This window comes from Lipophrys pholis, assembly GCF_963383615.2.
Source record: "Lipophrys pholis genome assembly, chromosome: 15".
Taxonomy (NCBI): Eukaryota; Metazoa; Chordata; class Actinopteri; order Blenniiformes; family Blenniidae; genus Lipophrys; species Lipophrys pholis.
Window position 1 is genome coordinate 5,492,892 of NC_137642.1, and position 17,136 is coordinate 5,510,027.

Sequence of the window (17,136 nt, forward strand, 5' to 3'; positions counted from 1 at the left end):
CTTTAATTGTAAATAGGTCATGTAAATAGTTGTATATTAAATGATATATTAGTTAAACAATAATGGGAGTCAAAAGTAAAAAAAATAAAAAAGGTTGATACAAAGCAACAAAATATAAATCGCACAGGAAATACAAATGGAAATCAGTGTATCTATTTTTTTTCTTTAAATATTTGCTGCCTCCGTCGTGACATCAGCTTCCACGGTGCGGATGCATCGTGTCAGTTTTCAATACATACAGTACATACAGCTATATTACTTTGAGTTTATTGCTTAAATTCTAAAGTCCACTTATTTCTCTATTATATAACCACACTTGTCCTATGTGGGGATCTTGTGTGTCAGCCGGGTCAAAAAGTGCCGCAACTGTTTGTGTATGTGTCAAGTTAGTGTGCGTCTCTGTTTATCCTTGATATGTGGGATGGATAGATGTGTTGATGACAGTATTCCTCTAAAGAGAGGATGAGAGAGAGGAGGAGACAGACAGGGAGAGAAGAGTTGCTGGCCGGCTGCCCTCCCCTGCAGGCCGACGGGGGGGAATGAGGGCCGTCGAGGAACGACGGTCTGTCCGCTCTCGTCAGAGTTTGGCCGGCACTCGGCTACCTGTCACTCCTGGCCCCTCTAACACACCAACACACTTCTGCGCTCTGTCTCACATCACCCCGGCTTTCAGATCACCCTCCGTCTCCCACCAGTGACCCGTCCCAGGGTGAAACTGAGAGAAATCCAGACAGACACTCACATGCTCATCATCACAGAGCACAGTCACCTTCTACTGAGATCAACTGAGCACGGACAGGCTTCGCCCAGCTGTCCAAGTCTGCTGTCTTTAGATGCATCATTACTTTCTGTGACTGATTTTGCTATTTTATTTTTATTATTTATTTTTAATTGTGAAAATGCTAAATACCTTAAAGCAACAGCCAGTTCAGAGCCAACAGATCACAGTCGAACACCTGCAGTCGGCAAACCTTCATTAAGTTCTCAAAGAAAGGGTGTTTTTAGAGATCCTTTCATTCAAATGCATTTAAAAGTGAACTCTTTTGTCAGTTTTTGCTGCATTACAAACTAAAAAGTTCCAATCATTATTTGAATTTTGATTCTTATACTCACAGCCTCTGGTTAAAAAAAAATATGTTTTCAATATTGTATTTAGAGTTTAATCAGGTAATAAGTTTGAATTATTCAGAAGAAAACTAAAAATATTTAATCTATAATATGAAGGAAAAATGAACTTTTCCATAATTTTTTGTGGGTGCCTTTTTTGCCTGTTAAATTAGGACACGCTGACAGAAAATATGCCAACAATGTTGTCCATCATTTCTTATTCATTACTACGGAATACACAAGATTTACTTATGTTGTTACATATTTGTTAATTCCAACGTCCAGCAGACGGCATGCAGCAGCGTCTGACATCCAGGCGAAGACTTCATGTCATCCTTCATCACTCCAGATAGTTTCCAAAAAGCCGAAACGCTAAACCCCCGAGAACTCCGATTCAGTCGGGCAGTTTTCGTATTCACCACATTTTAATTTCACTCGTGGGCTTTCCCCGATTATTCAGGAGGAAGTGTTTTGCTTTTCTTCCTTTGACAACATGTTAAACTTCAGTGGTTTGATGAAGATTGCTTAAGAAATCCCATCGCGGTCGTCGAGGTCGCTCAGGGCGGAAAAAAAACAAACATGCCAGCCGAGGAGATATCTATCTTTCATCATTATTCAAGCAAACTCGCTGCATTAATGTTTGCTCCTGCCACGCCATTAGCTGTTTGTGTATTTATCTCCTTGTGTATGTGCACCACATCCACGGGTGCCACTGAGTGGTAATGGTTGTGGCACCGTGAGTGGGTGTGGGTGGGGGGGGTAGGCCTCGCGGACTCAGTGCTGATGGTGGCGTAGTGGTGGCATTTGTCAGCTCGCTTCTTCCGCTTGGGCTCCAGATTGACGTCTTGTTTCTTGGCCCTGTTCCGTGGCGGGCTAAAGGTTCCCCACTGAAAAGGTCAGACACTTACTACTGTTTGCTTAACAGCATGTAACAGTTCCTCCGAGGGGGAAGGAGCACACAACACAACACAACAGGCCTGGCCACAGGAAATACTCCTAGGCTCATCACTTCCTCTTTTTTTTTTTTTTTTTAACTTGTGTGTGTGGAGAGTTCAGATGTAGTGTTTAGTGCATGGCAGTACAGGATTTGGGTACGTACGGTTTTCATGTATGCAGTAACTAATAATAATTATCGAAATATGATGCTGCAATAAACAAAAGCAACTATTTATATTTTCGCTTTACAAAATCCATCCATCCATCCACCCAGCCGCTTCATTCTGTGCAGGGCCACTGGAGCCAATCCCAGCTAATTATATGTAATGCAGTACAAAACTATAAAATCTCAGTTTAAAAGGCGTGGAATCAATGAAGCAGTCTCCCCCAAGCATATCATCTTTAATTTACCTGTAAATGCTTGCAGGGGCTCTTGTGTACCTGCCTGCACTGTTTAGACAGTCTGTTGCATTAAAGCAAAAAAAAACTAAACAAACCTGTGTATGTCATTCATGTCATCTCTGTACATGTATACATATGTGTGTTTGTGTGTGCAGACGTTGGCTATTAACCGAGGAGAGAGCCTGAAGATCTTGACAGTGAAGGTGAACGTTCCCGACAGGGTGAAGAGTGAATTCTCGAGGTGGTGCCTCAACATCAGGTCTGAAAAACTGCAATAAGAAGCGTCTTTACACACACTGACAAGCTTGTCTGCCATGTCTCGTCATATACTGCAACACTGTGGTCAATGAATACATCAGACAACTGAAGTATCATACTTGCAAGACTCACTCAAAGAGGTGACTGGTGTACAGAATACTTGTTCATTAGTTTACTCATGTTTGGGGGAAATTGCCAAGTATTTAGCGAAGTATTTATGGAATAAAAGAATCGGTGTTGATTGGTGCCACAATACTAAACATTACATACCATTTTCAATAAGAGACCTGTAAAGGCTCCTGCAGCAACCAATAATGTAATAATTACCATGCAATAATTACCACATTGAATGTAATAAAACCAATAATGTAATGGAATATTACAGTATTTTTTACTACCATACTTGACAGAGAAGGCTGTATAGTACAGTATGCATCCCAAATAAGGAGTATTCCAACCACTATACTTATTTTTGACAGGTTAAAAACCTGATTTAAAGAAAACGTTTTAGTTCCACGAAATGCTGTCCCATGTACATATTATTCCATTATCTGCTGCAGTTATTACATTTGGAAAGGATTTCTAAATATGTAATAACTCTGATTAGAATATTGGCAGAATGTTATTATGATAGTGGCTCAATTATTCTCTTACACTACTGGTAAGATATTGACATTATTGGTTGCTACGGCTCCTTATTTCAATGATCCTCTTTTGTCTAGTTAGATTACTTTTTGTTTTTAGATGAGACTTTGCAGACAATTGTATTTAAGTGGAGAAAAACAAGACACAAACTCAAAAATATTTTCTACAATTACTTTCGGAATTTTAAATGACAAAACTATTCAGTGTACAACAGAATCTTAACTAATGACTGTCTGATTTATGTCCGCACGTGCCTGAATTAAAGTTTAGTAAAGTCTAATATTCGTATTCAGTTGCTGTCTGTGCGAACTGGGCAAATATGTATAATGAAAATGACTGATTGAAAAAGAATGGGTTGAAATAGAAATAATAAATAGGATTTTTTTGTTGTCGCTTCGGTTGTTGGCAGGTGGAGGCCGAAGACATATGCAAGGGAGCAGCTTAATGCGATCATCCGGAATGCAGTGGAGGACTCCTATAAAAGACTGATTCTGCCTTTCCTCAGTCGGAGTTACAGGTATTTGAAGTGTCTGTTTGGTTTTTTTTAACAGCTTTTTCTGTTCTGCCGTCTTAATTCATGCCCTGTCCTATTTCTCTTTCGAGAAACCCTTTGTCTCACAGGTTTTTTTTTTAACCATGATTTATCTTCCCCTTGTTCCAATCTCTCTCTTCGTTATCTTCTTTCTCATTTCTCTCTGGCTTCTCATCTCTTCAGGACTAAATTGACGAACGCAGCAGAGAAGGAGTCCATCTCAATGTTTGCGAGGAACCTACGTAAGCTGCTGTTGGTGTGTCCGGTCAGAGGCTGCGTCATCATGGCGGTGGACCCCGGCTTCAGACATGGCTGCAAACTGGCCGTCCTGTCTCCCACCAGTGAGTGAATCACAAAGCGTCCTCGGTGTGGGAGTCAGGATCACTTTCACATTCAGTGTAGTTTGAACTGGAATGCACATTAAACTAGAAACCAGTGTTTTGTTTTTTCCAGCTTGGAACCTGTAAAATACTGGTTGCACAAATAATACAAACACAGACGCTTAAAGAGACTTGTGATGGTCATGAAGTACAGATGTGTTGATGAGTGGCAGCTGACATCACACTCTCAAATATAAAAGCACTTTGCAAAATTCAATCAGAAAGTTTATTAGTATGTGCATGCAAAGAAAAGAAAAAATGTGACCCGTGTGAAAATCTGCCCTGTAACATGAAATATTAAACAACTTTTAAAATACATTACCATAGACAATTCAGATTCAAAACTAAATCCACAAATGAGAGCTTCGAGTGTGGAGGCTTATAGGGTATATTGACGACATTTCCCAGTGTGTGTTTTTTCCCCCCCAAGAGGCTAAAACTGATAATTACTTTATTAAGTCACAATTTGTTTTCCAACCGAAAAAAGTATAGAAAAAAAAAACTGCAGTCATATAAATAATCACACACTTTTATTTCCCTTTTCTTCTTTTTTTTCCTCTTTTCTTTTTTCCTTTTCTCTTTTTTCAAAAAAAGGAAAACAAAAAAATGTAATCTAACATAGAGAATTTTAAATTATAGAATGAGATTTACTGCAAAACTACAAGTGTACCACTTACAACAATTGCAGGCTATATATAAAGACCAGATATTGCAAGTATATAACCACTGTGTAAGAAGTTATGAATTTTATCTCCTCGTCCCAACAGCTATTAACTACAAGATATCATAATTAAAAAAAACAAACATTAGGGATTTAACCAGAAATAAGTACTTGAAGTAAGCCTCATGCTTTCAAGTTTTTTCTCAGTCACTGGTTTAAAGTAAATGGTAATATGCAGTTTTAATGCACATGTTGGGAATGTACAAAAACTATTTTTGCAATTTGTCAGCAATGTTGCTGCAGATTTGAAATAACAGTGTTGTTTATTAATTTATTCAGTTATGACATGGCACATCTGCACAATTTAAGCAGAAAATTTAAATTGTTGCAGACGTCAAATACTGAACGAATGTTTTTACATTTGACACAGTATGTTGAGTTTATAGACGAATTAGGTCTAGAATTATGTCTAAGGAGAGGCAGTATGCGTTGTTACTAATAGATCTACGTTGTCACCAAAAGGTGTGTGCATGAGTAGTAGTAGTAGTAGTAGTAGCAGAAAAAAGTTGATGCCAGTTGGTGCGGTCCTGGTGGGTGAATTATGTGTGTGTGCTCCACTTTACAGTTGTTCTCCTCATGTCTCTCAGTAGGTGTGGCCCCACGCTGCGTGACAGGAAGTCCCACCCTCTGGGTGACTGATTGTGTGGCCACAAGTCATGCTGACCCACTTACAGCAGACAGACGCAGGCATATATCAGGTGTCGGGTCCGGCGCGGTGTTTGTCACCGCCTGGTGGCTCCTCCCTTGCGTCACCTCCCGACAGAGCTGTCCTTTCAGATCCGCACTCCTCTGCCGAGGAAGCAGCAAAGCGGCAGGAGTTGGACGTCCTGCGGTGGCTCAGACACTGCAGATTCTGTTTAAATGATTTGATTAGTTTCAGACGGCGCTGCCTCATTAGACGGCGTACAGTGCAGACGTATGAGCGGAGAGTTTCTAGCTTAGTTTGATCAGCCTGCTTGTCACCGTCTTATGTTATCAGTGTCATTGTGTTTCTTCTCTGCTGTCTACTCTCAGGTCAGATTCTTCAGACTGATGTTGTGTACCTGCACAATTCAGGCCCTTCAGCCCACCAGCGAGAAGCAGACAAACTGCGCCACCTCATGATCAAACACAAGTACTGTTTGTTGTCTTTCAATACTCACTGAAAGTAGAGAAATGAAATTCTGAGCCTCTTTTTTTCTTTGTTGTTGTTGTTTTTTTCTACATTAGCTGTACCAAGGTTGTCATTGGCAATGGCACAGCGTGTCGTGAAACCGAGTCCTTCTTCTCTGACCTCATCTCCAGGCGTTATTTTCAACCTCTGGATGTATCTTACTGGTAAGGTCTTTGTCCACACTGTCTGCTGCACTAGCACTGAATTTGTCCTGTACCTGAAAGGAGACCCAGTAAACACATGAATAGACTGAAATACTTTCAGAGTCACTGTGTTCATTTAATCAGATTCTAATGGAACAACAGTGGAAAATGTGACTTTTTGAATAGTTAAAAATTAAATAATGGTTTTGTTGTGCAATGAAAAGGGAAGAGATGAGATCTCTAATACCGTGACTGAAACAAGAAACTACCTCTCATTAATATCCAATATCCCTTCGTCTATAGTCGGCTCCGTCGAATCCCCACCCCCTGCATAGGGTGAAGCAGTGGAGGAAATATATGAATAAAAGCTTATTAAATACATCAAAGTGTGGTTTTTCCAACCCGCACAAAAACAAGCACGACTTGTTTTGTGATGTCTGACCTTTGCTAAAACTTCTACCTGTGAGCTCAGGGCATCAAAATGCCACAAAAGATATACACAAGAAAAGTCCTTTTTCTGTTTGATTTGATGGTCTGGGTCATCCATCCATCCATCCATCCATCCATCCATCCATCCATCCATCCCTCTTCTATTTATCCATTTCAGTTTAGAGTTGTGTTGGGATGAAGCCAAGCCCAGCCAACAACAGACAGAGACAGAGGCAGAGAAACACAGAGAGGCAGACAACCACACAATCTCCGGCCACAGTTTTTCCACCAGAGTCACTGTAGCTCATTTCTAAAGGCCAAAGGTGGAATTAGTGCTGGAATTTTCTTCCTCGGGGCACCTGCATTGCCTAAATTCAGTATGTAAATAATGCAAATAATTATGGAAATTACACATTGCTTAATTTCTGCTTAATTTCATGTTGACGAAAGAAAAGAAGACTGTGAAAGTTCTTAGTAATGGAATTTAAAGTTTTAGTTACTTTTCAACTACTTTGAATTGAATCTTTTCATTCATTTTAACTCCATTAGATATTGACATTCAAACATTTCCCACTAAAACAATAAAGTATATATCAATTACCATACAGCAGTTCGTTTTCTAAACGAATGTAGAAGCAGGAAGTGTCACTTCACTGTTCCTATGAGTTGTTGATAGTTGTTATCAGACAAAATACCTCTTGGTGTGACACTAGGTTTGATTGCGGTTTCTGGCGTTTTCATTCACTATATTTAATTATTTGTGATTATTTTCATGGACTAGTCCACAATGCACAAATCATCGAACTACTAGAGCCTTTCCACATCAAACTTCTGAGTACATGAGGCAGTTGATGCACACACATTAGGAGATTCTTTTAAGACTAGAATGTGACTGGAGCTGCACAGAGGCCATATCTTCAGACTTGTTAGTGGGTGTGGCTCTTTTGTTCCACACCCACCCTGCTAAACCGCCTCGTACCGTGTTTGATTCAAGTAAAGCCTAAATTGACTCTACGCTAAATACCCAGATCGATACAAACGGAGCCTTCTCTCCCTGTATGTTTTCTTTACGTGTGTCATCTGGTACATTTCCTAGAAGCTTACAGATGTGTAGCACACGGAGTATTACCAGTGATGACCTGTGGGGGCAGTGTTGTGCTGTATAACTCATGTGTGACCAGTGAAAGGGACAAAACAACTTAGAGGACGACAGAAATAAGGATCTTTTTGAGGGAAGACTGTGTGAAATCATTTCTTCAGGCCAAACTTTAGATACTTCTCGTGAACAAATACTTAGCAGTTTTTTAACCTGTTTCATCAATGCTTTGATTAGAAACATTGTCCCACCGCAATAAAGTGCACTGTCCTCCACTGGATATATTGATTCACAATGTAAAGGCAGTGACACCTAACAAGGTTTGACAGTATTTAAACCATGTTTGGGACTTTACACTTCTTCAGTCCGTGCTGCAATCAGACTACAAATCAGCTTTAATGGAACCGAACCACAGTTCAAAGAACTGCTTTTTCAATGGAGGCGTTCTACTTGTCTCAGTGCCGACACTTCACGGATGAATGGGTGGTTTGTTTTACCAGCCAGACGTGACAAGTGCGAACACACCTCTCAATGAGATCTATGCTTAAATGCTCTTTTGTGTCATTTGTGAAGAGTTGGTGTAAAGTTTGAACCTGGTATCATAAAAAAAGAGTGAAACAAAAGGTTTTCTTTGGAATGACAGAGTATGAGAACATTATGGTAGAAGTACAGAACATTAAACGAAAGGGGAGCAGTGGGAGAGCAGGAGGACGAGGAATTTAAGAGCAAATCGAAATATGTGTGGGAGCGAGAAAAACGGGACACAGATGGAGAGAGAGACAAATTTGAATGTGTCCTCAAGTGAATATTGTCTATCAAAGCCATCTGGACTTTGTTGCACTTCGGCTCAATTAAAGAGACGTTTTGCGGTCTATTCCGTGTCTCTAACCAGGCCCAGTCCAAACTTAAGAACACAACAGCGCCTCGCCTCTGTCCAAGCATAATAACCACCGGCCTCTCCTCTTGCTCCATCTCCTTCAGTCGTTGCTGAGTTCCATGTGTGTTTGTTGATTTGAGGTTAGCCATGGGACCACAGCCTAAAATGACTGGGAGCTGTACGAGAGCATGTTTGGAGAAGTTTCCTTAAGTGTCTTCGAGTACACACACACACACACACACACACACTTCAAAGGTCACACCTCTGGAGAGATCGTCCATATTTGTTCTCGAACATTACATTTTCTGTCTACTCCCAAGAACAGAAACCGTCAAAGGAAGGCGTTTATTAAATTACTGTCCACTTGATTATTTTCATGACAGACATTTTTATTTTATTTGAGCACCTTTTAGAGCAGCTAAATTTCACATCTTGATATAATGTCTCTCTTGTTCATTTATTTTTTTTTGCTTTGCCGCAGCTGTTGGCTTTCATGCTTTTAGCAACACATAAGAATGTGGGACTTCTGCTTGATGTGGTTCTCGCTGAATGTCCCATATCACCAAATAAGATTAACTACATTTTTGCAGCACGTAGCACATGTGTTAATAGTCTGCCTTTCAGTGTGGCTTGTGGAATGAAAGCTTTCGTAAGTGCATGAACTTTTGGAGTTTTTGACATCAGCCATTAAAATGTGGTTGTTGTTATCCAGATGATATCGCTCCAGGCTCGTGGTCTTCTGTCTTTCTTTGGTTTGTTTGGACTGAGGCTGATGCAGACTCAGAATTAGAAGATAGATGTTAAAGCTGAATTTTGTGTGTGTTTTTGCTGTCGTGGTTGCACGCCTTCCTTCCTCCTACACTTTTTCCGATTTGCTTCTTCATTCTTGTCACCTTCCTTATCTTGTTCTTCTTCCGTCTATTTCTTTGTGGTTCAACTTTTTGTTCTTTGTGTTTCGCATCTGTCTTTGTCATTGACTTATTCTCGCTTATCATCTTCTTTGTCTTCTTTTTCTGCTTCCTTCTCCTTTTTTATCATTGGCTCTTCCTATATTCTCCATCTTATCTTGTTTTCCTTCCTGTTGTTCATCTTCTTTGTCTTTTTTCTCCGATGCTCCTTTTCACACCACTTGTGTTCGTCTTCTTCACATTTGTCTTTGTATTCCTTTTGTTTGTGTTATATTTGATCATTATCTTTTCTTGAAACTGTGATGCGTGTTCTTGAAAAGCCTTCTATACTCAATCACTTGGATTCAGTAGCTCTGCCCTCTGTTCCCTTTAAGCTGGATTTCCCCTCCACATCTCTCTGAGTGTGGTTTCACTTTGGGTGTATGTATAGTATATATGCTACAGTGGGTGGGGTTCATTTTCAACTTTTTATTTAACTCTATTGTGAGTCCATAGTAAAAAGGACAATGCATAATGTGAATCTCTTCATGTAGAAAACATTTGTAACTTTGGTGGGACGCCATTTCCATCTATTATTATTTTCTCTTTTTCTTTACTCAAATTCTTTAGAAACCATGTGAACAGACATGAGTGGTAAATAAGATACTAATAATAAAAAGATCTTTGCAACAGAAGTGTAAGAGAACCAAATTAGAATAAAACATAAGATTCAATATATATTTTATTGACTGACTACAACTTTTTATTTTCCTCTTTAAATTCCTTTTTTAGAGTTTGTGCAGCTTAAGAAGGTGTGTTTCAACATCATAAGTGGATCATTCATAACATAATTAATATACTTTTTGGGATCTCAGAAAATATCCCACTCCGCTTGACCCACTAAATTCAAAAACCTTTAGCAAACAGATAGAAATGGATCCTTTCAGCATGGAAATTAGAAAACAGCTTGTTAGGTTTGAGGTTAAACACCAACAGTCCTACACTTTCACCTTTTAAATGTTTTAGACTTAACTTTCCTCTCCTATGGAGTGTATATACTCTTGTGTTTTATTCCTTAAATCTCATTGCTTTCGACTTGCGTGCCTGTTTCTATGTCCTGCTCTCTTTTTAATTGATGGAAAGCACATTGGATCCCCTCTGGTACTAAATGTGTTATACAAATAAATGTGCTTTGCCCTTCAGAGCTGTTTTCTAGCTCAAGTTGCTGGGGTTGTATACAAACCTGCTTTGCAGATAAATCAAGCAATGTTTATTTATGTACCCTTTTTATTTAAAAGACATCTGGGTAAACGTCGGCCTCTAATGTCCTAAATTTTGACCAAAACATAAAAGTGGTGATGAGTAGAGTTCGGGCGTGGACGAGTGGCCCCGAGGATTGACAGTTGCTGCCAACTATGAGGGTCTCACTCCCCTGCTGACTGACCCGCGGCCGACCCTGACTTGCCATTAAAGAAACCTCATTACTACCACATCGAAGATGATGGAATTGACGGAGAATAGCTATGTAGCGTCAAGCGCAGCGAGGGGTCGTACTGCTTGCTGTGAATGTCCCCAGTGCAAATCATTAATTGACCCAGTTTCTAGTCTATTTTGCAAGTTTGTGCTTTTCTATTATTATATGGTATATGTCAGTATTTGTAGACTGAAGTAAGCCAAAGCAGGCCTCAATATTGCCCGACCTAGTATAGGGTCAGACTGTGTTTTTAGGGCACCTGTTTATAAGTAGTTGGCTCAGCCACCAGCATGAACAGATTTTGCCTGATGTGTAAGAGTACAACAGAGATGAATTTTGATCTGCAACATTACATTTTATGAAGGATCATGCTGTAAAAGTAACATACAAAGCTTTTTTTTATTCTTTCCTCTGGCAGTTCTGTGGTCTTTGAGGTATTACATGGATGCAGGTCATTTGACTCCGTGTCTTATGTACCTGTACAAACACGCGTGCTGGTGATTGTAATTAGTCCTGCTTCCTTCTCCTCCCCTGTCAAGCCTTGACTGTGCGGCAGTTCATTAAAGTCCTCGGCTTCATTTGCGCCGTCTGCTTCCTGTCTCCCTCTGAGCCTTCATTGTGTCACCACCCCCACCCTCCTCCACCCGCCTGTCTCTCCTTCCCTCTCCTGCTCTCTGTCCTTCTGCCTCAGTGCTCAGCTGGAATGACAGCCAGAAATGGCAGCCTGCGGGACATCCTTGGTTCTATTCTGTGTGTGTGTGTGCGTGCTTGCATGCATCTGCACGTTCTTGCAGTTTTCATGGCCCGAGTCTTGTTTGAGTAGACTCATCATACTCACCCGCTTCACTCTTCCATCATTTTTTATTTTTTTTTTTAAAGCCTTGGCCTTTTCTATAAACAAACTCTGTCAATCTACGGTAATTTGTCATCTGTATACAAAGGTGTCCTGCTGGATCTTCTAGATGTACACATCTGCAGAAATAGATCGTCTATCCAATTGCTGGTATTCACCATAAACTTCTGCTTTTGCTTAGATACATTATTCTATAATTCTCTGTTCCTGCATGGTGGTGTAGTGGTTTTGCTTCACAGAGTGAATGTCTCCAGTGTGAGCACAGTTGGGAAGCTTTCTCTGTGAGGTTTGCATGTTCCCCCCGTGCATGCATGACATTGTTTCCCAGTGGATAAAAGTATGTGTGACTATCTGTCTCTCTGCGATGGACTGGTGAAATGGTGACGTGTTCCGGTGACTCAGCGGAGATCCAGCACCCGTGACCCCGAGTTTCAGGCGCCAAGAGGCTGCATGCATGCATGTTTTTGTCATGAACCATCCCTGACAAGATGGATGGGTATTAGTTTTATTTTCCACTTTTATTTTATCATCATCCTCTTCAAAACAAAAATAAGAGAAATAATATTTGGACCACCTGCTGATCCTTTTTTTTTTCTTTCTGTGTACACTGTGAAAACAACTCAGGTAAATTACAAGTTGTACTGGATAATGTGCATGACTACATTTCATTCATTTGGTATTTCTTTAAAGCGGAATTTTTGCTGACTTCATCTATTAATTAAAACATTTACTTGAAACAATTGATATTGGAGAGAAAAATAAAAACATAAAAATAATTATTAGCCAGCTCCACCGCACAATTCATAGTCAATTAAAACTATTTTAATAATCCATTTATCTCATATTTTACTGGACACACAAAAATAATAATTGCTCCCGAGCTGTATGGTGTAATGGCAGCATGGATGCGTTTCAATTTACCATTGTCTTTGCTCAGCGAGGATTAAATCACACATTGCTGCTTTGTCAAACAAAGTTAACTTCCATGATTTTAAAGTTGAACAATGCGTCTCTGGTTGAGCAGCGTCCCGTAGGACTTTTCTCCGGCATGTGGTATTAGTGAATTGAGTTGTCGGTGTCTGAGATGAGCCTCACTGAATGCACATCAAGTTCTTTGCAACACAGCTGGACCCCAATAATGTAAAGACAAATACTACACAAATATTGTGAGTGACAAATTATGTTTGGTACGACTTCACTTTTCCATGTTAACTAACCTGCACACACTTTGTGTGTGTGTGTGTGTGTGTGTGTGTGTGTGTGTGTGTGTGTGTGTGTGTGTGTGTGTGTGTGTGTGTGTGTGTGTGTGTGTGTGTGTGTGTGTGTGTGTGTGTGTGTGTGTGTGTGTGTGTGTGTGTGTGTGTGTGTGTGTGTGTGTGTGTGTGTGTGTGTGTGTGTGTGTGTGTCCATGTGTGCGTGTGCTGATGTGGTGTGACCTTGGTTGTCATTGTGCTTTAACACTGATGGAGCATGCAGGTTTTGTCAGAGCTTATAAGAGCACTTAGTATTGGCTCGTCAGATTCCCATGTGGGAGAACAGTGTGTTGCCGGTTTGCTGTTGTCAGCTTTTTTTTTTTCTTTTCTTTTTTTGTGACGGGCTGTGGTTGTGCTACCCCTCGTCGGGAGGTGTTACTTGTTTTTGTGTTCTTTCGAGGAGATTGTTCATATTGATACCATTGGTGTCTGCTGTGACAGTAGTGACATCAAACTGTGGTTAAGAAACATTTTCCAGTCTATGCAGACCATATTATAAGCTGTTTGCAGCCTTTGGCAATTATTCGATTTTCCAAAACACTTCTGAACAGCAGATTCGTTTTCCTCTTCTTCGGCTTGATCGCCCTGTGTGGTGGTTTTCTTCCCATAGTCTACCTATATGAGGGTATCGGGGGAATTGGTGATGCCACATTTCCCGAGGATGTGTTTATGTGTGTGGATTTCTCTGTTTGCTCTATGATGAACTGCCGACTTGTCCATAGTCAGCTGGGTTCAGCTTCAGTGTCGTCAGTGCTGAAGGTGGATGAAGCAGTGACGAGTGCTGTTGAGGTTGAGACACGTAACAGCTGCCTTCAATTTGTTGGACTGAACTACTTTTTTCGAAGCCAAACACTTCGCAAAAAATAAAGTCCTCCGATAAGTACAAGGCTTATCTTTTCTTATCCTTGGAGGAGATTGTTTTGTTTTTAAAGCAGCGAAAAAGACTCAAAATTAGCCTCAAGTATACAAAAGACTATTTAATGACGAAAGCTTGTGAGGTTTAAACATGAAAGTGCAGTGGGAAACCTGCATGTGCAAATTAAATATTTTTTATACATAAAGAAATAGGCAGCATTTGTAAAGTGCATTTCTATATAAGATTTTATATTCATATCGTCCATTTATGTACCTGGAAACTAGTTGGAAGTGTTTATATGACATCGAGCAGCGATCAACACTTCAAATCCCCCAAAAATGTGGATCATTCTCAAACAATGTTACATCCTTAACTGCTCACACACAAAGGTAGTTATCTTTCTGTTGGCAATATAATCCATAGATTACACATCTACCGTTAAAGAAATTGTGTTTTTTGTTGCCGGCAAATTACAAATGCTCAGTTAATAGAGTTTTTACTTTAATTGGGATATTAATTTGATTAGCTACAAGCTTTTCCTTTAACCTTTTCAGGTTAAATAGAATTGTGTAAGGTCATTTCATTTCTTCTTTTTTTATTTTTTTTATTTCGGACCTGCTCAACATCAAACATCAAAGTACAACCAATCACCCACACATATTTCACCAAACAAACAGTGAATAAGTACAGCAGAGCGATACAATCAGGTTGCAAATCCATTGCACTTTTTAACTGCTATACTTGAAGTCAAAATGGAATTTGGTCTCGCAATGTTGAGATTCGTCAGCGATGTAATTCCACGCTTTATTATGTCTGACTTGGGAGTTTTTTCTAAATAATGACAAGATGATTGTGTTTTTAGCTGTAACAAGCTGAGGACAGGATTATGTGGAGTAAGGTTAGTTAGCTCTTTGGGCAATGATGATGATGATGATGAAGATGAGGATGATGATACGCACATACATGCCCACAGCTGAAGGCAAACAGAAACAACATCCAATGTCTTGACCACTTGCTCTGTCACTCCTGAAGGCGGTGAATTTTCCTTTTCTTCCTTCTCGTAAACAATCAGATCTTTGTGGGCCAGTCTGCTCTCTGTTTAGATTTCTATGTATGTAGTCATTGTTCCTTCCTTCAACGGTTCATGCTCAAGAGGTGTCTGCCAGCAATACAAGTTGTGGCAGTAGAAAACATCCTCAAATAGCCAACGGTGTTTGGCTGCACTGTTGCACAGACATGCTTAGAAGAAGTCCTTGACCGAGTCGCCCTGGAGCCCACTCCTGATAGGATGAGATCATTATTACTGGCTAGCTGATGGACCTGGAGGACAGTGGTGCAGACTGGATTTATGACTGATTGTGTGTATTCCCTGTCATGTCCTGTGTCCAGGCATGCTCCCGGGGCCAAGCTGAGAGAGTGATGAACATACAGTGGCAGGACCAGCGATGACTGAGTGAGATCCAAGCTCTCAGGCCTCACTGAGAGTCTGAAGGTTGGATAGAGAGAGGTGCAAAGGGACAGACGGATTTTGGAGGCATGGAAAGGCCTCATGCAGCCGAGGGTTGCATCTTTATTTCAAACTCGGAAAATTAGCCTGTGGGTAGATGAACAGGGTTTGTGACTAAGGACAGAATAAATCGAGCTGCAGCTGAAGAAAAAAAAAAAAAAAGCAAACATTTTAAATGGAAAATCTTCACTGGACAGCGTGCTAACATTCAATCACAAAGACGGATATTCAGGGTGCAGCCTGATTAAAACTAGATGGGGAATATTTTTATCCTCACCTGTGATAAAGGTAATGAATCATTAATGGGGATACGTGGACGAGCAAAAGTCATATCCCTTACTCAGCAAGGCGCACACTACCAATATGCCTGTTGCTACCAAGCTAACAAGTCTTAACTGTTTTTGAGAAGGTGTACGTATATGCAATCTCATAAAAGGGATTGAAGCATGATTTGGTGTACAGCGAGAAACATCTAGATATCTAGTCATGTTTCATGATGAAGTTGGTTGTATTTATCAGACATGAGTTTCTTATAACCTTTTCTCAAATACAGTGGCAGTGTGGTGGTTTACACTGTCAGTTCACAGGGAAACAACTGGGGTTAACATGTATAATGTAAAAGTGTGGTGAGATGTAGAAGTTAACTGAACACTTGTGCCTTCTTTTCTGCACATCGTACAAAGGCCAAGCAGAGCTCTTTAAAAAGTAATGTATTTCTTAGCATTTGAAAATACATTATGAGATGGGCTTGGGCCTGAGAACTTGATGTTTGCAGGTGGTGTACAGAAGATGTCTGCCCCTCTCATCCCTATCACCCACAACCACCATCTCCCCTCCCTCCATCCCTCACCGGTGGTCAACCTCCGTCCCATTGTCGTCCCATTGTCGTCCCCGTCTGTCCTCCCGCTGACCGTCCACCCGCTGTCCCGCCGTCCCCCCCCCCCCCCCCCCGGGGTCCAGTGTTCCCTGGGATGGTCTTGCGTGTGCCAAACATGTATGATGAGTTTCTGTGACATGCCATGTGTGTATTTGTCATTTTGGGTGTTGTGTGAGTGTGAGTGTGTGCTTGCATGTTGCCGTGTATGTTTTTGTGTGTGACACAGGCCCTTCCTGCTACCAGATTGACGTGAGTGTCTGTGAGTCTTTGCTCTTTTCAGACGTGCCTCACACTGGCAGTTGGAGTTTATGTGTGTGTGCGGGTGCCTGACTGCCTTCTAGCGCCTCGATAGAGACTGACGGCCCCTGACACCTGCCATTTGGACGCTTTTCTCTGTGAAAAATGTCATCGTCTTCAGACCCGACGTGTGTGTGTGCGCGCGTGTCTGTGTGTGTGTGTGTTTGAGGGAGGGAGAGAGAGAGAGCGAGAGAGAGAGAGAGAGAGAGAGAGAGAGATGGCACATCCCTCAATTTGACTCCCTGAGGTCAAGCTTTGCAGCTGACTGAACAATAGACCCAAGCTGTTTGAGCAGCCAGGACAGAGAATACATTTTGGGACGTTAACGTCTGACATTACCGCTTCATCTGTGGCTGTAAAATGAGGACAGCCTGAGCATCTCCAGCAAACTGGGCTGTTGGAAGCAGGAAACAGAGAGATTGAGCTATTATTGATTAGACATTTAAAAGTGGT

General features: G+C 40.8%; 1 protein-coding gene across 1 annotated transcript in view; it reads left to right on the forward strand.

Moving 5' to 3' along the window:
- The window catches only part of srbd1 (S1 RNA binding domain 1), a 54,518-nt gene that overhangs the window by 6,956 nt on the left and 30,426 nt on the right, over nt 1–17,136 (forward strand). Inside the window, exons 10-14 of the mRNA XM_080481839.1 lie at nt 2,601–2,704; nt 3,758–3,865; nt 4,064–4,221; nt 5,996–6,095; nt 6,191–6,298. Coding sequence (XP_080337965.1) covers nt 2,601–2,704; nt 3,758–3,865; nt 4,064–4,221; nt 5,996–6,095; nt 6,191–6,298 — 578 coding nt within the window. The remainder of the gene's footprint in view (nt 1–2,600; nt 2,705–3,757; nt 3,866–4,063; nt 4,222–5,995; nt 6,096–6,190; nt 6,299–17,136) is intronic.